This window comes from Syngnathus floridae, chromosome 14 (genome assembly GCF_059516105.1).
Source record: "Syngnathus floridae isolate MCC-2025c chromosome 14, RoL_Sflo_1.0, whole genome shotgun sequence".
NCBI classification, from domain to species: domain Eukaryota; kingdom Metazoa; phylum Chordata; class Actinopteri; order Syngnathiformes; family Syngnathidae; genus Syngnathus; species Syngnathus floridae.
The window spans coordinates 5,500,419-5,524,674 of record NC_142426.1 but is presented as its reverse complement, the minus strand read 5'-3'; the positions used below and the strand labels follow the sequence as shown (position 1 = coordinate 5,524,674).

Here is a 24,256-nt window from a genome sequence, read left to right as displayed (position 1 = left end):
ATTTGAGCAAAAGAATATCAGAGAAGTAGAAGCCCCTCGCATTAATGTACCCAAAATATCCAAAAATATTAGGAACCGCTGGTGCATTACATTGAAAGTTCCAATCGGGGTACGCTGGCGAACAAATCAAACGTATCACAGCTGTATTCTGTGCAATGGGGTGGCTTTAAGTCACAACCAATACAAGGTGTCATGTTAGTTCTTTCCATTAGATCGGGGCACGCTGGTGATTAAATCAAACGCGTCGCAGCTATAACTATCCTTTAACTGACTCCTAAACAATGCGGGACAGAATATTCATTTCACATCCTCTGTTTACATTATACGACTTTAAAATTCGTACAAAGTAGCCTCCTGCACTGACAAAACTTAATTCACAAAGTATGTCTTCAAGAAAGGTAAGAAACGAGCTCGCTGCAGTTGCTAATGAGCTAGTTCTAAGCAACTTTCACTTAGCAGCGACAGTTAGCTTCTCTACTTTTCACAGCGAACATTTTAAAGACTCAGAATTCAGGTGCTTTTTGTTTGCCATTTTGTGTCTGTGTTTGTGCAGCGTAAAAGGTGGTCCAAGGATTTAAAGTACGTTGTCTTCCCGGATAATATTGAATGCGGTGCGAGAAAACCATCCGCAATTTCGTCATCTTCCTCAGCCCGGAGCTGGGAGCAATGCAGAGACAGTTTTTTGCACTCTTCGGTCGTGAAGGTGGATAACATTTTTATTTTTTTGGGGGGGGTCAATCTAATATTAACCTTACAATGACCTTTCGTGCTTCGTTGCAGGATGTGAAGACTTCAGGAAGACCACTGTCTTTATTTAGTAAGTTGGCGCATTTACCTGTTTCAGGTACATTGTTATGATTTTTTTTTTCTTATATTTAAGTTGCACATAAAGCAATGGCATTTTTATACCTAATGAACTGCATTTTTTTCATGTTTGTATAAAAAAAAAACTACATGTCCAACACTAAGAATAAAGAATAAGCCTGTCCACCCACTGAAAAGCCACACAAGCAATGGAAGAACATAAACCTGTTCTATTGTTCCAAAACGTGACAACTATACTTCTTAACCCACCACAGACCATCACAATGAGGATCCGGTGGACATTGCGTGGAGCTCCTCCAGCGACAGCGGACCGTCAGACAACGATGAAACCCAACAGCGACGACATCCCCGGCCTCGGGTCACAAGCTCTCACTCTCGCCCCAAAGCACTTCACACTCTTAGCACTGATGATGGTACAGTGGAAATAAGTTTCTCAACACCAGTTAAAAAGAGATTAAATTACTTTTTATTTTAAATCACAAAAATCTTCCTTGCATCTGTCTGCACCGTAGTTGACCCGGCCATCATAGAAACAGACGAGTCAGAGCAAGATGTGGAAAAAGACAGCGGCCATCAAATCTCTGACTGCGAGTCGCCATCCCGTGGTGACGTTCCCGAAGACCTCCCAGCTGAGACTACTGATGTGAGTGAAACATTTGCTTTCTTATATTTTGAATTATCTTGTACCATTTCTAGTGTAATGGGCTGTATTATTACTTAGAGTATCCCATTTTTGCAGACAACTAGTAGGACCTAAATGCTGGCAGCAACAAGTCTTTAAGTTATTGCTATGTATGAACAGTAGATGGCGCTGTACGCCTTCCTAAGCTTGCAAGTCTTCCTGACAATATATGCACTATTATGTTCTGTACAGTGTTTATGTATCATAAGGTAAGCTAATTTATTCTTTTTAAAAAAACAGATATTTTTGTTGATAGAAATACTTGGATATGCATGAAGCATTTTCCCACTGGATGGCGTATTGCATACATGCCTAGATTAGGTTGAAACACGCCAGCCTGCCGTGCACTTTTCTAGAACCTTCTGGCCATGGTCCAGACTGTCAAAGTTCACAAGCTGAAGTTGCAATAAAACTCCGGCCGGCGCTTATCCACTGCAGCTATTTATCCTGCGTAGTGAATGTTTGTAGGGTGAAGATTTTTTGGGGGGGAGCTGATGGAATCCAGCTGTGCTGTTAATGACATATTGAAAGCAAAATTTAGCGATTCAGTGATTGTACATGAACAATGCAGATAGAAAATGAAACACCAGCTTTTTGGATTCTCTTCTGGAATCAACCCATTTCACCAACTAAACTAATCATTCACCATCTGCTTTCCCATCTTAACAGTTTACTCGTTGGCTCCGAATGTGCCTTTTATTCCAGAGACGTAGTTTGGTCTGAATGATTAGACCGGTTCTCAAATTGCCGCAGCTCGTTTAGGAAGCAAACGCAAATCTGTCCATTTTTGCACTTGTTACAAATGGCATTCAATTTGTCATCGCCTCTTCATCATCATCATCATCATCAAGTGTTGGCATTTGAACTGTGTTTAGTATCTATATGCTCCGCTATACGTTTGCAGTGTCAAGCCTCTGTCATCTCAGGTGCACTGTTTGTGCAAGGTTGGGCCGGCATGGAGGGAATGCGAGGAGTGGCGTGCACCAGCTCACAGCCGCACACGTTGTTTTTCCCTTGTTTCGGGTAATTAGCATGCCAGATCGGGACAAATTAGCAATAATCTGTGGTTGTTGTTTGGATTTTAACTGCAAAGTCTCCTTGCCGTCAACTCTGCTTCAGTGGCGTTGCTTCCACCTTTCTTGTTAGGTCCATAGTAAGTATCCTGGCGCATTGCAGACTTTTCAAGACCAAAGTAGAGTCTTGTGAGGAAGTTCTCAAGTTTTTTGAAAGGAAACGCATCGACAGATTAGCATCCCCTACCACAGAGCTGGCTACTTCCTCTTGTCACACTTTATTTTTGCTGTGATAAGCTTTCTGTGGTCAAGTAAAATTAAAGATTATGTATCTGGACCTGTGTGGGGTCACAGACCTTAAAAAAGAAGAAATATATTTCTCGAATCTACCCCTCCATAGTATATGTATATATATTTTTGCAGGCCCCTCTCAGGGCACTATTTCTTGAGCAAAGGAATTGCAGTAAAAAATGTCTCCATATGTATATACAAAGTTCAAAACAAACAGAATCGCAAAGTCTACCACTCAAGTGGTGAAAACATTTAGATTGTGTTAACATTGGGACCTGCAAAGTCAAACAATTTTTTCCTAAGAAATTTTCCCTGAGAAAATAATTTGTTCCATGCTCAAAACTATCGCAGGCTTACGCATTGGGAAACTCTAAATTAAAACGAAAATAAAGCCGAATTACTCACTTTTTGAAGAGTTGCAGAGCTGTCACCTAGTGGTGTGTTTTATGTATTGCTAGATTTAATCAGCATGTATTGCTCATATTTGACTGGTAAGCCACGATATTTTCATTTTTTTCTGGTGACTAGTTAGGTATGAAGACTTTCTCTTTCCCTTCCAATTACGGCTCATATTTTTTATCTAACTAGTGGTGTGTGATGCTTACGTTCTTTCCATGATTATAGTTCCCAATTTTGTTAATTATTGATTTCATTTTTATTATCTGCTTCTGTTATCAAAGCAGCCCATGTAAGCAGCTAACGAGTCGGGTCTGAATACTTTTCATCTAGTTCCCTTCTGACAACAATCCATTTCTTTTGCCATCGACAAATCACCTTTTCACCTTTTGGATGCTCACGGATTTGAACTCTCACAAGAGCGGATGATGTCACGACAATGCTTTGAACCCCCCCCACACACACACACGTTTGGTTTTCATTGTCTTTCTTTGTGGATTCCAAGAAGAAAGCACAATGCAGCTGTTTGTCTCTCATATAGCTCCAGTCCTTACTGGAAAGCTCGTACGGACGCGGCCAACCCTAAATCAATCGGGATCTAACGGGATCCAAAGTGACAGGTCCAGGTCCCAAAAGTTTATGACTCCAGATAAATGCGCGGCTGACTCACTGCTGCAAAACCTGCCAGGTTTGTGTTGTTGTACTTGCGCTGGAAGTACACAGGAGGAGCTGCGAGGGCGGTGTTTTGTTTCAAGGACTGCTTCCCAGATGAGACTCGCTCGCTCGCTCCAAACCCCCTGAAGCTGGCCACTCTCTTAAGGTTCACTAACCTCCGCCCCACCCGGCTGGACTAGGGCCACGCCGTCAGAGCAAAACTGTAAACATCTTTCTTTTTTTTTCTTTTTTTTTTACTACTGTTTGTTCAGGAGAAGTTGCTCGCGGATGCTCACGCGGTGTACTCGGAATGCTTTCAGCGTCGGGTTTAAAGGCATTTTTGAATCGAGGCCAGGAACACAGTGTTCCGCTCTCTCTCTCTCTCTCTCTTGCTCTCTCTCGCTTTCTTTCTCTCCCCCGCTCGCTCTGGCTAGCTACGGCGTGACGTCGCCTGGCGCCCGGCCCAGCAGGGTCAAGTTGATTCGAATGGGAAAGCTTGGTATGCTGGTCTTGTCTACACATGACAGGAACTCAGGTTTCATGTGGATTTTTCCATGAGATTTGATTGTATCAGTTGCAATGAGTCGTGACGAAGCAAAAAAAAAAAATGCCTTGGAAATTATGCAGCATGCCAATAACCCCTTAGGTGCATATTTCACCTTTTCAAAATTGATTTATTTAAAAATAGAATGACTTTTCACTTTTGTATGTAACTAGGTGCGGGCATAAAAAGTTTGTCAGTGAGAAGTGGAAAAATTAATGCTCGTTAACCTTTTTTTTTTTGCGCTTGAATGTTTGTTTTGCTTAGTTTCCCTTCTTTCTGTAGCCCCATTTTGGCATTTAATCTTGAATGTTTGTGTGTTTTCTCATTATTAAATATCAAATTGAGTCTTGTTCAAGCATTCTAGTAGAACTTAGAAAACCTTTACTCTGTTTTTCCCGTCTTACAACAGCTCATTTCCACAACAAATGAGTAAATCTTACTCTCCCCCCCCATGCATAACGCAGTTGGAGATCTCGGGCTTTGCGTCCGATGGAGAAACTGACGACGACCCGCTGCCCGACGGCGGACATGATGCCGAGAGTCTTCGAGACGGCCGAAGGTCTGCCAGTGACTGGGTTCAATTTCCTCACGCCATGCTACAGACGCCTAAGAGGCCATTTAAGAGGCAGTGCATAGCCCCCAAATGTTTGGCCCGAAAGAAAACATTCCAAAGGTGAGCAGGAAGCTTTCATAAGGTACCAAACAATCAATGTGCATTCAAAACGGTGCGTTACTGAAAGACACCAGGCCGACATGAAGGTGATGTTTTACTGAAAATGACAACTTCTTAAAGGTCATCTTCATCTGTGGTTTGCCGGCTTACTGAGAATTTTCTTGGAACTGCAAAATGCGGCGTGTCCTATCACACCTCACCATCTGCGTGTGTTTGCGTGCACGTCCAACAGCGGCGGTTTTGCGGAGAGGCTGAATCGACTCAACTGCAGGCAGAAGACAGCTGTGAACTTCTGGAGGAACCGCTCCACCTCGGACAACTTGACAGAAACCCAAGGTGCTGATAGCTCCATTCACACTTGAGAGTCTTTTTGTTTGTTTTTTTTTTTATTCAGAATTTGAGCACAAATGAAACTGCGGAAACGTAGCACCATTATCCAGCTGTGTTGAGTTACAGTAAGCCACCTTTTGCTTTTACACAGAATCCACTAATAATTTGACCGCAGCAGCTGTCTGCAATTTCACACAGTGACACACCGCCTTCGTTTTAGCTTCTGATACTTCCTCCAAAATTCAGGAAAATTAAGTAACAACCCTCCCTCCTGTTTCTCGCCAGTACCTTTCACACAGAACAGTGGCATGGAACATGAGCTACTTTAATAAGCAAAAATAGTTTGACATCAACATTTGCTTTCAACTCAAGTGTGGCAGAAGTAAGTGTCTGGTGTTAGAGTTGACACCCTCGTCCCAGATTTTCAAAAGGCCCTTTCACACAGACGCCTTCCTTCCTCCATTTTGCTGCTTGATAGTTCAACTTGAATTTAATCCACCGTTCTACATCGATCAAAGTTTCACACCTCGGCTGGTTTCTGCGTAAAAGGCAGATGAAATGTTAGATCTCCTGTCACAGCTCTGATCCTGCAGATTTGCAGCAGCTCTATGTAAAATGGACAATAATCTTTTATTTCTACTTTTCCCCCCATTTGTTTGCAGGAAGGTTCAAAACGACCAATCAAATCTTCAGCCCTTGGTTGACTACTTTAAAATAATGGACCCAAGCTGTCATAATTTTTAACCTTTATGCAGCATTGTAAACTCTTTTCAATGATAGGTGAGCGTTTCGAGAGACCGCATTGAGGAAGTACGCTTTGAACTCTGACCTCGCTATAGGTTACTTGCAGGAAACAGTCTGCCTACTTCTTGTTTTCCTTTCCGCGGTCTACTAAATTACTTCTCGTTGTCTCCAAAGAGCAGCTCATAGTTGACAGTTGATTGTGGAAAAAAAAAAAAATTGGGTCATTTGGTTAGTGTAACCCAGCGGATGCATAGATGTTATATAATGAGATTTAGCATTGTTGCCCATTGACCTTGCACCGAACTCAAAGCTGTTTCTAGTATTTTGGTTGCTTAATTTGCATCTAATGTTGAAGGAGCACTTTTAAATGTGACACGGCTGCAAACTAAAACCACAACCACATTCAATTAATGTCACTGACTGTCAATCAAGTTTATTGTTGTTATCAGGTTATATAATCCTCACTTTTTTTTTTAAAAAAGGAAGTGCCTTGGCTTAAATTCTCTGCAGCTTTTGTTTCCTCCTGACCTAATTATTTAGTTTCACCTCTGCGGCGTGGCGGTTAGATTATTCCGATGTGTTTGCCATGTGGGATTAGATGCACGGAGCAGAAACGCTGCCCACGTTTTGACAAAATGCATGTTGAGAAATGTAAAAATAATCATAGCTTTCTTGTAAACGCTTTGATATTGTTGAACACTAAAATACCCCCTCCGGCCGTGCTCAGGGAATCGGTAACACTCACAAAGCCGTATTGTGCTCAAGTTGACAGACTGCCATTTCACAATCCAGCGCAATCAACTTTACACCCCAAAGCGCGCACGCTGAGCCAAGTCGTTTTCTTTTTGATTTGGCCGCTCAGAGGCTTTTCTTTTTTTTTTTTTTGATTGGCTCTTCTCTATTATCTCAGTCAACTAGCAAAAAACACTCACAGTAAAGCACTGTTTGCAATCAGCAGGTCACAATGACAGCCTCTCTGTTATCGGTAGTGAATGATAGAATCTCAAAGTGCACAACTAATGAGTCCTTGAGAGAGTTGACGGCGAGCGCGCAAAGGCACGCACACGCTCAACATCTGTGTTGTTGTTGTTGCTGCTCCAGCGGACAGGCCCGGCGTGCTGGTGCTGGAGGTGCTGGAGGTTCAGGAGGAGTGCAGCGCGCAACTGGTGCGCTGCCAGCACCACCCGCCGCCGCTCCCCCCAACCGACCCCCACGTGCTGGTGTTGCTCTGCAGGGAGAGGGCGGCCCAGCTCAACCCGGCGCCGGCGGACATCATCCACATATACCCACCATGGTGAGAGCATGTATTCATTTAAATTAAATGCCAAAGGCCACCACCTTTATGAATTGTCTATTCACAGCATTAAATTAGCCATGAATAAATAGCGTTGCATTCCAATTAGGTAATAAAGGTAGGGCTGCCTGTTGCTGTTGTTCAAGTGCAGAAAGGTCACACAAAGTACAGTTCATTTGTGCTGGCATATAAATAGAAAAACAAATCAAGGCCCCATTCAGAAAACACAGAGGGCTGGATTTTGGTGAACCATTAACACGCAACCAAGACCTTGCAGATTTGTATCCAAATTTGAAAGAGGCCTAATTGTGATCTGAAAATGTCCTCACCCCCCTCACTCATGATACATATCCCAATGGAGCCACAAAATCCAATTTGTCACTTGAACCTCTCAATCCAGTTTAAGTAAATCATTTATTAAATTGCCCCTTTTTTTTTTTCTTTACAGATAATGCAGTTCTCTGCTTTATACCAAATTCCTACAAAATAAATCCAAATCATGTACTTACGCCAGCAGAAAAATAAAGACTCAATAAAATAAAAGCCTCATAAAAGACTCTAATGGGCTGTAACATGCGAAGCAATAAACACTTGAGCCAAAACGTTGACGATCTCAAAGTTTCTGATTTAAAAAAAAAAACAAAAAAAAAAACATCAAACCATTATTTTAAGCGCACTCTTGTCCTTTTCAGGGACACAATTTCCCCTTGAAGAAACCGCTACCGAAAGGTGTAATATGATATATAGCCCTTTGGGATCCTAAACAAAGTCTTAAAAAGTCCTAAACTTAGCTTCCTTAAACCTCGTTTTCCCTATTTTGTTGTGAAATTTTTATCATTGCATTAGCGGTGGCATGACCTTTCGCTTAGTACACATTTGACGTCTGCGCACACGCGTTATGTGTGAAATTGACGACATATCGGTGTCCGTTGAAGAAAGTAACACCCTGTGTTCTAAAATAAGAGGAAGAACTTGATGCAAAAGTGCTTGCTCAGTAAAACCACTTTCCTGCGTTTCCGCCTTTTCGATATTTTTCTGTGTGGGACAAATTCATTTCTGGGCAGCCGTTCAAAAAAAAAAAAAAGAAAAAAAGATCCTGAGAGGCAATTGCACAACATAAGAGTTGACTCCCAACAACATGCTGGACAAAAGAGGAAGAGGAAGCGTTGCACGGGGACGGTTGCTTGACCACAGGGTGTTGGAATCTACTTGAAGTAAACTTCAAATATTAAATTGCATGGAGCAATGCATAGTTTTCCAATTGCTGTAATTAGAACATTATCATTTTCACTGCACATTTCAAGTGACATGATTCTGACACGTTTTTTTTTTTTTTTGTGGAATTCCTGCATCAGCACATGCATTCCGTAATTGTATACACATCCATGTGGGTTGTATGCGTTACTTGAAATGTCCCTGGAAATAGAATGGGCATAAAATCGGATACTCGGACCTGCTGTGCAAATCCAGTCTTTGATACAACAGCTGTGTCTCCTCAGTCTCGCTCTCTCTCTTTTTTTTTTTCGCCCTGTTTGTCCCTGTATCAGCACCAAAGGCCCAGATGTGCCTCGGATAGGCGGGGGCCGTTTATGCTCGGGCCTCGCTTCGGAGTGGGAGCGAGGCAGTGGTGGTGGACTCCAGCTGTTGGAAGTTGTGAGCGCACTCTGGAATATCCAAACTGGCGGAAGCGCTGGGGCCTCCTCAACGCGCTGACGTCACGGACAGCTCCAGGGAATGCTTCACATTCCTCTTCCTGGCAGTCGTTAGGTCATTTCCAGCAAGCCGAGGGGGTGGGGGGAGCACTCGATTATTTTTTGGAGCGTTTAGGGAGAGTGGAGTGTGAGAGGGAGCCAAAAGAAGGCGATTGGAAACACATGGTGGCTTCAGCACCTTTCGCTTTTGTAAATCAAATGCTAGAAGGGCTTTTTTTGATTTTTTTTTTTCTCACATAAATTCTCTAAAGCAGAATTTATGTGTAGAATAATGCATCTTACAGCAGAACTGTCAATGGAGAAAAAAAAAAAACTAAAATGAAGGCATCGGTATGTCCAGTAAAATTCCTCTTTTCAAGCTTGACACCTGAGGGCTTTATCAGCGCCATTAATCCCGCCGTGCGTAGGATGGCTCCGCCCATGCATACCCGCTCCTTGCCCCTGAGTGGGCTGCGGTTAGAACGGAAATACCTGCGAGGCTGATTCACCGACGCACTGTGACGCCAGTAGCCAGCCACTCCTTACCTGTCAGCTGCCCACTCACCTGTTCCCGAAGAAGAAGTGACTTCCTCTTCCGGTCGACAGTACTGTACATTCTGCTCCAGTCATGCACGACCGCGTGTGTGTGTGTCTGTGTGTACGCCAATGATTAATCTTTGGCCAAACACTCGGTATGATAAATGCTCAATGATTGCGGCCACTTAGAAAAGGTAACGGAAGTCCATGTTTGGTCAATGTGGGATTGTTAAAAATACAAAAATAATTTGAACAAAGGTTTGCCCGTCAGTTGTTTGGCATTATATTGAGTCAATATGAGCAATTAAGGCCTAAATTATTTTAATACCCAGATAAGGTACCATATGTGGGGAGGCTAAACAGAAAAGTTGAAATGAATAAAAAAAAAGCTTAATGCTCATATTTAATGAAATTAGGTTGAAGTGGCCTTTAAGAAAAAATTACTAGAAAAAAAAATACCTATACATCTTTTACGAATGATATACAAGTATTGTATAGCTAGTAAAATAAAATAAAAAAATACTGAAAAAAATAAAAATAAATAAAAGATGGATTTCTTCATTCCCCGAAAGGGGTTAATTGTTCGCCCCAAACTAAACCGCTTTTGGGATGAATTTGACATCTCAACAACAATGCAAAGTCATTAACGTGTAGTTATGAGTCAAAACATGATGCTTCGTTCCGAGAAGAGATAGACAATTTGGCCTTTGGAGGAATAAGAAAATAAGAGATTTGTCTTGGAAGGAAAAAAAAACTCCCGTTTGTCAAAATACCTACATAAACACAATCTTTAATAAGCGAGCGTTGGAAATGTTCATCAATTTAACACGACGAGCCGTCAAACGGCTCGGCCGGTCCGTATCTGTTGCGAAATGGCGCATCCCCTTCAGCTCTCCCACACTCTTTTCCACATGTAGTTAGACAGGTGAGGGAAGGAAAAAATGTTTGCAGATTAGATGCGCATACTTCCCGGTCATGAGTTTAAAACGTAAATCAACAAAACAACCTAAATCACTTGGAAATGGTTTGCGGGATTGACTCCCCTGATTGCTTTCCACCAGGCTACTTACTCATCATATACAAACCAATTGTCTTTTTCTCAGCAGGAATTAATCTTGCTTGTCAAAAAAAAAAAAAGCCTCTGGAGTGCTAAATACAAAAACCAAAATTCTACAATTTTCACACTGCATGTGCATTTTTCCCCCACCCACATCTTTTTCCCAGAAGACTTAATTGCTTAATTGTTTGGACAAAAATCAACTGCCATCTGACTTTTAAAGTTCCTGCTAGGGCCAATATGCAAAGTCATTTGTCAGTGATTGAGTCAAATCATGTTGGTTGGTGGCCATCCAAAATCTGTCTTGCACTCATTTAATTGTAACCTCCTCGGAGTCTGGCCTACATCCAAGTGTAAAGAAGGTGAACGATACAGTACGCTGTGCACGTAATAAATGTTAAATGACTCAGATAATAGATGGAGAGCACATACTGTACATGCCCGAAGCACTGACTGGCATTTCTTTCTTGAATTTGGACTCAATCGAGAACAATAGCATTGTGTTGAAGATTCACTTTGAATAAAAAAAACAAAACCACAAATCACAACGATTGGAGAATATTTTTCCAAAGTCGCGCACATCCAAACAAATCCCTCCCTCCTTGACGTACGTGCGCGTCGTCTTGCCGCTTCATTTGCACCCACGTCAGAAACATGCTGCAACTCGCATGCCAGATCCAGTCACAGAGTGCACTTGGCGCTGACTCAGCAATAATCCACCATTCTGTTCTTCATGTCACATGTGGAAAGACTTAGTCGTAAATCAGTACTACTATAAACAATGTGCTGTGTAATTATAAGGGCTGTTTTTCAAGTTCCTATAATACCCGCGAGAGGTGCCGCTCAATCGCTCTCTCAGGTACACAAGCAGAGGTCCAAAACAGAAAAGTTTTGCTTGGCTTTCTTTTCAAAATCATTTAAGAATGTCCATTTTGGAACGTACACCCGAGTGAAATTCAAGCCACTAAAAGCAAAAGAATAGCATGGCGCGTCCTTTTTTTCATTGTCATCGGCCAGCAATTAGCCTGTTCCTCCGATGATGTCACATCCTTAAAAGAATCAATTGCTAAATTGTCACTACAAAACTTTTCTTCCTTCTTATTGACGTCACTCATCTAATTCAGCGAAACCGCCAAACGAATCAATAGCAGCAGTGAAAGATTTTTCATGGATTTTTCAGCGTTCCTCGCAATTGGAGCATCGTTTCAAAAGAAAATAAACAGGCCTTGCAACGGTGTAAAACGTTTTGGCGAGAAGCACGCATCTGTTCCGCATTGTAACTTTCCTTGTAGATCTCATATATCAGTTTGACATAAAAACTCCCTCCTATAACCCTTTTTTTTTTATTTTTTTATTTTATTTTTTTAAACCTGTTGCTTGTTTCGCATCTCGACGCAGGTGTACAGCAACTGATGCACCGCTTTGGTCTCTTTGCAGGGAAAGTCACTTTGTAGAACGCTTAGGCTGTGACGTTATTCTCAAGGTGTGCTTCAGCCAGAAAGTCCACCCTGCTTCCAACGCCGCCCGAGCGCCGCCGACAGGCTTGTTTGCGGCCAAACGGCTCGCACCGTACCCTCTGTGTCAAATGTTTGCTACGCTGTCCAAGGTCGTGGAGGACATTCATTCTGAAATTGTGCGTCCAACATTGCAATCTAAATTTCTATATCTTAATTCTTCTCAGGCAGCCACCGCCTCTGACGGTTCCAGCAGGAGGAGCTCGGCTGTCCCGGCAAGGCGGTGCCCGTCTCTCCTGGAAGCTGTTGAAGCCCTGGACCAGGCTGGTTCTTTGAGCCAGGATGTGGTGGTGCTGGTCCAGAGGGTCTACTCCATCCCTGCTCCTGCTGTGTCCATCGCTAGGATCAGACACCACTCCTTCGCTCCTCCTCCAGAGCAAGGCAAACGCAGGTACTACCCCCCTCCAATCCAGGCCTTTGGTTTTTTTGGGCCTGCAAAATCTGGAAGCGATTAAACATTTTATGGGTTTTTGGATGCTTTCGGGACCACAATGTGGAAGGACTCCTTGGTGGCACAATGTGTCTCAGTGGTCAGGCTATTGTTCGCATCCCAGAAGGCCGAACAAAGCACGCACGCTGTCGCCATATGCCGTTGCTTGACAAAAGGACACAAACACGTCTTATTGAATCCAGCCGCACTGCCAGTGAGGCGCGCCAAATTCTCAACCAAAAAAAAAAAAAAAAAGAGAAAATAAAGCCTGTGTGATCTTTTGGAATCTCAAGCACCAGCACGCCAGAGTTGAACCGTTGCCCACTTGCTAGCTGGAACAGGTTTATAACCGTTAATTTAATTTTCTTCAAAAAACAAATACGTGCCGGTGCGAGAAAGGTAATGGCGGCTTTGGTCGCCCCTCGGAACATCCGTTTTACAATGGACAGTAGAAAAACTAGACACGCCGTACAATAAAGATAACAATACTTTATCAAATAGAATACAGAGTAAAACAAACATATCAACAAATTCCGTGGGTCAATCCGCTTCTTCTTTTGACAGTCACACTATGTTGTTTGTGGTTCAATACAAAACTGTGCAGTCTGTTAAATTTCATCGTTGAAACAGGAAGTCGAACTTGGCTAAAGTCCTGCATTGGAGACCGTTGAAATCCTCCTGCGACTTTGAAATGCCACACCACAGCTTTGTTGTAGTTAATGAATTAGTGAATGAGCTTTTTCTTTTTTTTAAAGTCAAGCAATCCACTGTGACCTTTAGTTGCCTGGCCCTCCCTTGGCGGGTTGTTTTTGTCTTGTGCTGAGTAATAAAGTCAAGGCATTGGGTTTGGTCCGAACAGATCGGGTACTGGTTGCGGGAGCGCTGCCGTGCAATGACGGCAGGTCAGCTGACACGCATCCAGCCAGTTGTAATACGACACTCGCGCCTGCCATGCTTCCTCTGTGGCTGGTAAACAAAACTTTGCACCCCCACAACTTGGCCGGAAACACTCCCTCCCTTTTTTTTTTCATCATGCCTCTTGTTAACCAGAGTCAACAGGTTGAGTTAGTAGTTACGGGATGGAGGCGGGGCACACTGATAATAGTAATAATTACTTCAGGATATTTCTCAGCCTGCTTATTGTTGCAAATGACCATTTTGACCCACATTTCTTCCCTCGTTGAAATGTTTTATGACACAACAGCCGATCACCATATTTGAATAAAATGTGAACTATCTGCCCATCCTATTCAGCCAATCAGTGTCAAAGGAATATTAACGAGCCAAAAATCCCAAAATATCTCCACATGGCCGCCAGAATACGTACATAAAATGAATGTGAACATCAGCAAGAATAGACGGGGGGGGGCATATATTGGGCATGTCACCAAATTTCGACGTGTATCAATAAAATCTCGTGGCTCATTGTGTTCCTCCTAGTACTTTTCCAGGATGTCAGTGAAGAGAGAGAAAAGAAAAAAAAGGTTGCTCTAACTAGCATCCTGGTGGTCCTGCTCTGGGTGACCACGAGGACACTTTGTGCCTCTCTTGTCAGGTCCCCAGCCTCAATGACTCACTCCTTTCTGCGCTCACGGTGTTTTTGATACTTTATGTGTCGAACACACCCAGGAGAAGGAAGATGAGGGCGATATTTACGCCTGGAGAAGATGTCAAGTTCCTGTAAATTTTGGAGTCGAATAAACAAGAAGATTAACTGTTTGCAGGAAGTGAGAAGAGTCTTTATTTTCTGCGGCCGCAAAGGAACACAATGTGCTGCGAGGATCCTGTTTCAGCCATGTTTATCAGCCTCCTTGCACCCATTGGTGGACAACACTTAGAAAGGAATCCCGCCTGCCCCCCCCCCCACACACACACAAGCTCCAATGAGGCCTCTCCGCTGTATTCTCAATGCATGGGTCACTTACTTAGCGCGTTGCCAAGTAATGTGCTTGTGCTTGCTGTGACTCTGTACTAGAGCGCGCACCCCGAGTAAGTGGATCTTAGTTCCTGGAAGAAACGTTGCGCTGCTAAGAATTCTGCGCTTGCTCACAATAACAAATTCCTCAAAACAGCCTCTGAGGGAAAGGGGTGAAGGGTCTCACCAGAAGGAAGTTTGGGGCTGAGGCTTCTCGTGTGTGTGTATGTCGAGCTGGTACAACCGGCCTATTTGTTATCTGTCAAGTCTTAGATCAGATATTTCACTTTTCCTTTTCGTAGGCTCAAGTTGAGACAAGCTGCAGCAAGAACGAAATAGAATATTTGTTTGGACCGCATTTGGCTCTCAATTTTGGAAACATTTCAGTTGAGGATTATTTATAAAAAAAAAAAAAAAACATGTCTTTTCAACCTGTTACCAAAATAGGATTAACAATGACAATGTTTGATGTTCACTTGAATTGTATTCATTTGTATGCTATTGAAATTGTACAATTAGTGTTGGGCCAATGGCTGATGGCGCTATTGCGGTAGAGCGCCATCTACTGCCAAGGAGGACTTAAACGCTATGAGATTTTTTTTTTTTCGAGGCCTTAAATTTCGGCGCCTCTTGTCGGCATCCTTCATCAGTACCCGATACCTTTGAATAAAGCCAAGACAGGCCAACCCTAGTTTTAATTAACCCCACTATTGAAAACAAAAAAGGAAGATAACGCTAGATTGACTCCCAGTCTCGAGTATCAACTATTTGTATCCAAGCACTTCAAATCAATTTTCCGGAATATGTCCCTTTGAAACATAAATTCTTTTATGAGGAACAAAGTGTTCTGCGTCTCTGACCACAACAAACATTCCCTCAACACTACTTTAAACATTTATCAGCGTATGATGAGTCGTTTTATGTATCGCAATGACCAGAAATGATCTCGGCGCTTGACTCTTGTGGTGTGAACCGTGTTTTGTTGGTGACACATTTTTGAAAATGAGTCCCAGACTGGGTGGGGTCTGTTCAACCATGTGCTGAGCCTCAAGTCTTATCCATATGTTGTTTTCTCAAAGATGAATTTAGGTGTTGCATGAATGCAAACAATTGGGAATAACCTTGGTTAGAAGTCTAAAAAGTCATGCGAAGAATTTTGTTTGGACATCTTTTTCTAGATCAACAAACACTGGGCCCCACCTCATATTTACCAATGCGCACGTTTATAGTCCCAATCAGGTGGTTGAAAACCATCTCCAAACTTTCCCAGTGCTTGGAATTTTTCCGCAAGCATGCACATACATGACGGGCGCTCTGACGGTCGGTTCCCCCCTGCCTCCCTCCCCTTCGTTTTTCCCCAGAGTTCTTCCCCCGCCCACTCCTGTTTCCCTCGCTTGTCTCAGCGGGGGATTTAACCTCCACTGTTTACTCCTGCGAGCTGGTGCGGCAGGCCCCGTGTCTGGACTTGACTGCCCCAGATAGAAACCGAGAGCCTGTCGCCATGCCAGCCTGTGAATACGCAGCACTTAGCCTTGTGTGTTTTTAGGCCAAATGTTCTTCTGTCAGCAGCAGCAGCCTGTCAAACCAGCCACCAGCAGCACAAACACTCGAGATGCCTCTTGCATTGCAATAATATTACTGCTAACTTCATTTTTTTTTTTTTTTTTTTGGTGATGTGCGATTCTAGGAATGCAATCTGATTTAGCTCCGTGTGAAGACTGGCTATATCAGGGGTGTCCAAAAATTTTTTTGCGGGCCGCATTGTAGTCATAGCTTCTTTCGGAGGGCCATTATGACTGTCAAGCCAAATAAATGTATGAGCACCTCATAGTATATACAGTAAAAGCTATAAAACAAACTGACAAATAACTCCTTTTCAAATCAGACGAGTAAAAACTGGTCAAATATTTAAAAAAAAACAAAGATATTATTAAAGGTGAAGACAATTTGCAATTCTAGTAATGACACACGAATTTGATGCACAATTTGTCTTCGCGGGCCACATAAAATGATGTGGCGGGCCGTATCTGGCCCCCGGGCCTTGAGTTTGACACCTGTGCGCTATGTCATACAAGTGCTCCACATGCTCAAACTTTAAGTTGACAACATTGAAAAGGAAGAACCTCACAGTGGAATGTTGATAAAAGGCCTCGAAGGCAGAAAAACTGCATTTTTCTGACACCAACGCCTACATTAAATGAAAAAGTTGTCATTTGACGGGAATAATTAGTATCTTTTTATGATATTAAAGTCACAGCGTGACATTTGAGATGCTTGTGCTTCGCAGGCTTTGTGTGCTGGTCCAGGACAGTTTTGGAATATTCAGCGTGGTGCAATTGCACCTAGTGGCCCTGGATGACCTGCACCGATACTGCCGGGCGTGGCGTGGTCGGACCTGCGCCCTCCGAGGCATCAAGGTCGTGCAGTGCGTCACCCGAGACAGGTGAGGACCCTGCTTCGTGAATGATAGATGAGAATCAACTTAACAGCCGCCTCATTGGGGTTTTAATGGAGCTATTTGACGTCTTATCTCAGTCGGGTATCTCTCCGGGAGAAGATGAAATGACTCGGATAGGCGAGGCTCGTAAAGCGGCCAGGAGATGCGCCCAATTTATCACGCGCACGACTTCACCAAACTATGTGAGATGCTGAACATCCCATTCACTGTCAGTCCCGCAGCTCTCATGAAACTCGTTGCCCCGCCAGTGGTGCTCCTGTGTTGACACGGAAGATGATACCGAGGCTGTTCCTCGCCAGTCCCTCGTGAGCCACCACGCTCAGAATCCCAGATTAGCTTCAGTTAGGAGAACTGCCACGAGAGCATTTCATGGCGGGGCGGGGAGATATATGATAATGTTCCTCGAGGTGGTCAGTGATAGATGAGTGCGTGGGCCAAAAAAAAAAAAAGTGGCGGTGGCCGACACTAAATGTGGCTTTCGATTTTCTTTGAAGGACTTTTTTGATTCAGTTCTTTAAATATCTTAAATAAATAACATGCTTGCTACTTGAATGTACAGAAAAATAAAGTGAAACTTCCAAGGTCCAATGTGATTTGGAATTGAAAACCATTCATCTGCTCCAAAGTCACCCAGCAGGGTGAACTAGTGGTTAACATGTCTGCCTCGTGGTTTGGAATTCACTTCCGATCCTCCTGTGTGAAATTTGCATGTTCTTCACATGCTTTACTCAGTCTGGCATCCGCCCACATTCCTAAAGCACGCCTACTTTGAAGACTCTGATGGAATCCTTGTACCTATAGAATCGGCAATTTTCCAAAGGCCAAAATAAACGGCGTGTTTGTTTAACTATTAACATGTAGACTGACTAAAATAGTAGCGCTTTGAGGGATGGAGGAAAAAAAGTGCGAGTAATGCAAATACAAAAAATTGTGTCTGTAAATAATTTGTAGGAAAAAAAAAAGCTGTTTATTCAAACTCACAATTAACCATTCAGGAAGTTTGATTTGTTTTTAAAAAAGGTAAAAAATTAGTCACAAATTGGTCTTCAGAAAATTATATTGTTTAATAACGCTCAGTCTTTCACATCAATCTCCTGGTAAATAAAAATAAATAAAAAAAACAACCAAAACAAAATTGAAGCCACCTATTTTGTTCAAATGTCAAGCTCGTAAATGTCAGGCACGAGGCTTCCTTGGCACCGCCGCTAGCAATGCGACTTACTCATGTTGCCATCACGGGGGAGCTACATTTTTTCCACTACAAACATCAGTCAAGAGCTGTTTGACATGTCACGTAAATCAAAAAAAACATTTAAAAGAAATAATAAATGAAGGTCTCTCCTTTTCACAGCAAGCTGCCTTTGCAGCATGATAAAAGTCAATGTAGCGAAGATGCTTCTTAAAATGCAAATCTCAAAATTACCTGAAGCTGACAAGTATGGCTGCGTACGTTGTTACTCATCCTCAAGCAGTCTCACTGGACTCGAATGGGCTGCAGAACCGGTTCCATACAAAGGACACTTGTGATTACAAGGCTGACTAAGTCACTGATAAGACGGCACAGCACGTACATGAATGAGCAGCATTGACAGAGTACCGTCAACTCATGATGACACTTTTTTTTTTCCCTTTCCACTCCTAGTTTCGTTTTGACAGCATGTCCGAGCGTGTCGTCTGTCAATGGGGGAGATTAAAACTAATCAAGCAGTACAAATACATCATATGTCATTTTCTAAATTGTTTTTGGGGGGCCCACAACTCTTTTTTTTTTGCGCACCGCTGTAATTAAGGTCAAATTTCTATAATATTAAACTCATTACAATGCAATTCAATTTAGCCTTTGACCCTTAAAAAAAAAAATTGCGATTGGTCGTTTGTGGCGACTGTGTGCAGGTATGGCATACCATGTTTTTGTACGTGAATGTGACCTGCATCGAGAATAGTCAGCAGAAAGCATTGATGAGCAGTTGAGAATGCTCAGCCTCCCTTTTTGCTGCAGTGGAAGTGAAACTGCTTGCCAAAGTTCCACTAAAGTCCTTTATTCAGCAACAAATCCACCCCACCACCTGCCCCACCCTCCTCTCACTCCTTACTCTACATCCTGTCTCACTCTCAGGGACTCCAGTCTTTTCAGCCTGATCGACAGTCTGTGGCCCCCACCGAAACTCCCCTTCGAGTGCCATGGGAACGTGCCAAGCATGCCCAGTGTAAGTTCCAACTTTGGCTGGACACATTAGTAGGTACACTTACACAAATCAGTGCAAGTGTGCAAAGACCAAACTGCCCTCTCAAAACAGGCTAATTTCAGCGAGGCCCAAAAAAAATCTTGGGATATTTTGACAACATTATGAAAATGACTGTGGTGCATTAACAAATATTGCTAAAAAAATATTGTTGTTGATTGGATTGCTGTTTGGTTGCCTGGCAACCAGCAGAGACTTCACAAAAACGTTCAAGCTCGTCATAATTGTCGCATTTTCCTTCTAGAGCCGTCCTCCCAGCTTCTGCTACATCCTGTCAGGTCAAGAGAGCTCCATAGAAGCCACGGAAGAAGGTCCTGGCGGCATGGCCCCGCTTCACCTTCCGCCCGCAAGGCAAACCCTGCGAGATATACTGCAAGTGAGGCGCTTATCATGCAGGCAGTAAGGTGTTAAATGAAGTTGCGCAATTGCCCCAAACCTCAAACTTCTTCTTTTTCTCTCTTGCAGGATGACCACAAAACATATTGCTGCACTTTTATTGCCACTGTAATTTACAAGAGAATACAGGTATTTTTTTTTTTAAATCTATTTTTCACTTGGAATATTATTATTGTTCTTAATCACCAATTGTCTTTTTCAACAATCCTGAAAACTCACCATTTTTGCCCCCATTTCAGGGGGCGGCCATTTTGCCCCTTGGTGTCGACTAAAAATGGCAGTACGAAACAATATGGCCGCCCCTTCGGGTGAATAAAAACAGCTAGATTTTTCTGCTTAATTCATATTCTCTAAACAGAGTATGAATCAAAATACCGTAATTGAACTATTGGGGCCACATATTATTATTGTATTGACAATGTTTGATGTGATTTCCTCTTTAATCACGAATCTTTTTTTGCATCTCATCTCATTTTGAGGCTTCCCTTTATTTCTGCTCAGTTCGCACTTGGCAATATCAAACCAAAAGTTTGCTCAAAGCGGCTCAAACCACCTTTTTTGAGCTTCTTTGACCTCCAAACTGATAAGATCGGCCTCTGACGTCGAGAAGAGCGCTCGTATCGCCGCGCGTGATAATGCGCGCGAGGCTGGGCCGTTCTTTGCTATTGATTGGCCAAACCTTTAAACTTTGACCACGATGAGATAGCAAGCTCCAGGTGGACTTTGACGCGCCGATTAGATGTGTGAACGAGCCCGCGTCTGTAAAAGTGCCGCTCTGTGTCTTAACGGGGTGAGTGAATCATCCCAAACGGAAGAGCTGAGACGAGCCGTGATAATTTGCGTCTCCTTCTGCCCTTAGACTCGCGATGTAGGTCAAGGTGAGGTTTGGCTGGTGCTGACAGACAAGAGCTTGCAGGACAGCTCGCCCGACAGACCCTGCAGGCGAACAGTGGCACTGCATGTGAATACTTCCTGTGCACTCACTTCCTGTGTCCTAAAAGCACTGAGCGACCCAGCCGGGTGTCGCTTGTCCTTCACAGACGCCATCAAGGAACATGGTAGCGTTTTACCTACCTCCGTTTTTACTGTGAAATATTAGTCGTCTGATTATTTGGTTGTTGTCATAAGAATTTTGAACCAAATAATGACAGTCCACTTTAACACCTGATGTGTTCTTTTAATTTTTTTTTTTTACCTCTGTGCATTTCAAGTAACAGATTTTTCATTGACATGTTACACGTTGACTACAAGTTGGTAGAAGGGAAACTTACATATGCTAAATATTAAACCGTGTGTCTGTGAAATATGCAAAGATATTTTGAGTGCGAGATTCCACTGACCATCATTGGCTACACTGGATCAACCTTCATATAGGGTTGGTAGTCATTTATTAATTTATTTAGCGTTTCATCACAACAATGTGACCCCTAGTTCATTATTGGGTTTTCCTCATATAAAATCTGCGGAGGTTCTATCTGTGCTGTTTTTCCCCGAATGATCCCTCATTCAAATAAAAAACAGTATGTCAAGTGAAACTGGCATTTAAGGAGATATGACAGAAAAAAACATTGTTGCTTCTGAAAACATAACCTAAGCTTGTCTCGGTTACAACTTGTGCTGACTTTATCTTAAATTAGACAACATTTGTTTATCTGCTTCGGTATGTGCTGCTGTTTTGGTTAGCGACAGAGTTCAAATGGGATATGTGGTTTTCAATTGGAAAATCACTCAACTGAGATCCTTAATATAACGTGTTTTATTATTATTTGGTGCATCCAGGTGTCCTGTTGTGCGTGAAACATTCCATCATCGAAGTCACGGACTCGGTCGCCTCTGGCTTGATGCGGGAGCCCCAGGCCCAACCTGCGAGACTGGATCCGCTCGATGAGGGGGTCACGCCCAACTCGCTGTGTACTCTCTCAGGTCAGTCACACCCACCCTGCGCCTTCAACACACTCCTCTCGGGGCAAAAAAAAAAAAAATTCCGGTCAGTCAAGGTCTTTGAGTTTGAGTCCGTCAAAAGGTTTCAAATGTTCATTTTTCAGTGCTCTTGAAGGCCAACTCACACTTTGAGTTGCTTGCGCTTTTCAACAACTATTAAATGTTTGCTAGAAACTAACACGTTTAATTTGCCCCGGCGGCGTGACGGCCAAGCCGTCAGTGAAGAAGTGTTTGCTTTCTTTGATTCCTTCCAACTGTGCAAATGTGGCTTATAAAAGAAAAGAAAAAAAAGCAACATCTTAAATCAGATAATAATCTGCATCTGTCGACTTGTGCGTGTCACAGTGGAGGGGCAAAGTGCACACCCGCGACCCCTCTCGATTCAGCCGTCCGCACATGTTTGCTCAGGTGGCCGAGAAAATAAATACAACATTATCTTTTGCGCTCAAGTGTGAATCGTATCTGGTGGAAATGATGAGTGGAGTAAGAGCCCGGGCCCAGAATGTGCTAGAACTTGTTATCAATTTTTTATTTAAGGCAGCATACTTGTGTTTTTTTTTTTTTTTGGTGTTTGGAGTCAGATGTGGTTCTGCTTTGTCTCATTGCCAGCTCCATTTTTTTTTTTTTTTTTTAAATCCTCTGAACGATCGGAAAAGTCTGATACCACATTAGAAAGCTGTTGATATCAAAATTAGTGTCACCAATTTATCGAGGGTTCCATTTGTGGCTTATTTGGGCAAATCCCAAAGGGTTTGAAAGGGTAGATTTGAACCACCATTTCTTGCAAAAGTTTTTTTTTCCCCCTTCCATGCTAAAACCCTAAAAAAAGATGATTGGTTTCTCTGAAAAATGAGAATTTCAAGTCGAAGCAACATTTGCATTTTATCTTGCCAGGTGTGATTGTCGCTGTGGATGAAAACACGTCTTACTCCTGGCCCGTGTGCAACCTCTGCGGAAGCCACGACTTAGAACTGACAATACCTCCGCCAAGGTAAATTTGTAAGACGAGAGAGCGACCCCGCGCCCGTTGTCGTTGACTCCCGTGTTTTCGTCACAGGAGCGTCCACTGCGTCTCATGCAAGTCAACGATGGTCGAGCCAATTACCAAAGTGCAAATGTCAGTCTTCCTAAGATCCGCTTCTCTACAAAATTGCATCATAAAAGTTAAAGTGAGTGTGCTTGATTTGGTATTTCTGCAAATGGCACAAATTGAGATATATATAAATTGTGCCAAAACCACCTTTTTTTTTTTTTTGCCATTTAGTGGTCATAGCTAATTTTACTCTCACTTGATGCAATATTTGGATTGCGTCGAAAACAATGCAAACCTGTTTGAAGCATTCCTATATCTTGTTGTTGTGTAACTTTGTAATCAGTCTTGTAAAAACGATAAAAGCATCAGCTTTCCCTCTGCTGATACGCACTATATGTTGTTCAATGTGGGGTCAATGTCTCACTCAGCATCTGGTGTGCATTAGTGGTAAGTCATTAGTTTTAATTTACAGTCTTAAGAGGATTATTAGCAGTATTAATGTCATCACTTTTTTTTCTTCCCCTCACCACCACACAGCTGCAGGAAAATACGATCATGTCCCTTCTTGACACGGCCGGGCTGGATCATACAATGGCGGTAGTTTTTTTTTTTTTTCAACAGTATGCACACTTCATTACATAAGAGGCGGGCGCTCTGATTGCACCACATTGATCTTTTGTCACGTCTGGTGATAAAATTGGCCCAATCCCTGAGTTGTTATTGTCTATTGGTGGTAGATATAGAACTTTGCGGTAGCGATGCAATTGATAGAATATCTTTTGGCTGCATTGTCATGTAGTGTGACACAATGAGTATTTTTATTATTATTAATCTAAGAACCATCTTTAAGTATCACTGTACCCTTAAATATACAGTAGCGTAAACACGCAGATGCACGTGTCAGTTTTGATGATGATAGTACACAATGTACAGTACTTGTACGCACACGTATAAATTTATGACGATGACGAATTAGTGTAGCTGTGCAGATGCACAATGCACGGCAAAGCGCAAAAGTCATCTTGATGATGACCAACCGCCTGAGACTTTATTTGTGTACAATCATCCACTTTGACCTTTTTTTTTTCTGATGAGAAATGAGAGCCATTTGTGACTCATTAGGGCAAGGCAAGTTTGTTAGATGGACACTATCGACGCAGTGAAATAATCACAATGTCATTCTCAACATTTTCCCTGTGCGCTTGTGCTTACAGTTTCCAGAGTTTGAGGTGTCCAGTGTGCTGGGGAAAGAAGTGGGGCCCCTCACTCTTTACGTCTGCTTGGTCTCCAGGAGACCTTCACTATGGATCAGCCTGGAAGAAATCTGTCTTTGAGGTCCTTTTTTGTTGTGCGCGTGTGTGTATACTCCCCCCCCCCCCTTTTTGACGGCCTCTTGGTGACTGCACGAGGCGAGCACTCTGCAGCAGGAAGACGTTGTGGTGGTGGTGTGGAGTGGCAGTTGACAGACCCAGCATGGACCAATGGCATGCCTCCTGTCAAAGCCGCCCACGTGCTGCAGCAAGCCATTTCACTTGTCCCGCGTTTGTTTAAATGAAGAAAAATAAAGTTCTCTTACTGATGACTCCACAGACTAG

The 24,256-nt window shown here is 42.9% G+C and overlaps 1 protein-coding gene and 1 long non-coding RNA gene across 6 annotated transcripts; one reads left to right on the top strand and one right to left on the bottom strand.

Annotated features, from left to right (window-relative positions):
- Positions 1–167: 167 nt before the first annotated feature.
- Positions 168–24,243, top strand: spidr (scaffold protein involved in DNA repair). 5 transcript variants are annotated; one of them, XM_088396091.1, is made up of 20 exons: positions 169–398; positions 554–703; positions 781–844; positions 1,080–1,238; positions 1,338–1,468; positions 4,870–5,078; positions 5,311–5,414; positions 7,254–7,446; positions 12,169–12,636; positions 16,878–17,033; positions 19,165–19,255; positions 19,536–19,667; positions 19,757–19,816; positions 20,547–20,745; positions 21,467–21,610; positions 22,523–22,619; positions 22,686–22,797; positions 23,090–23,108; positions 23,199–23,258; positions 23,876–24,243. In XM_088396091.1, exons 1-19 carry the CDS (start codon positions 384–386, stop codon positions 23,228–23,230), a joined length of 2,535 nt encoding a protein of 844 aa, XP_088252217.1. In that variant the 5' UTR covers positions 169–383; the 3' UTR covers positions 23,231–23,258; positions 23,876–24,243. The 5 variants fall into 5 exon arrangements, with proteins under 5 accessions (XP_088252214.1, XP_088252217.1, XP_088252213.1 ...); XM_088396090.1 differs by lacking the exon at positions 23,090–23,108 and having other exon boundaries at positions 173–398; positions 781–817; positions 12,169–12,337; positions 12,413–12,636; XM_088396088.1 differs by having other exon boundaries at positions 168–398; positions 23,090–23,258.
- Positions 1,743–4,292, bottom strand: LOC148387233 (uncharacterized). The gene is made up of 2 exons (XR_015862541.1): positions 3,586–4,292; positions 1,743–2,017 (listed from the first exon to the last, which is right to left on the bottom strand). It is a non-coding gene; the product is annotated as an uncharacterized LOC148387233 (long non-coding RNA).
- Positions 24,244–24,256: the final 13 nt, after the last annotated feature.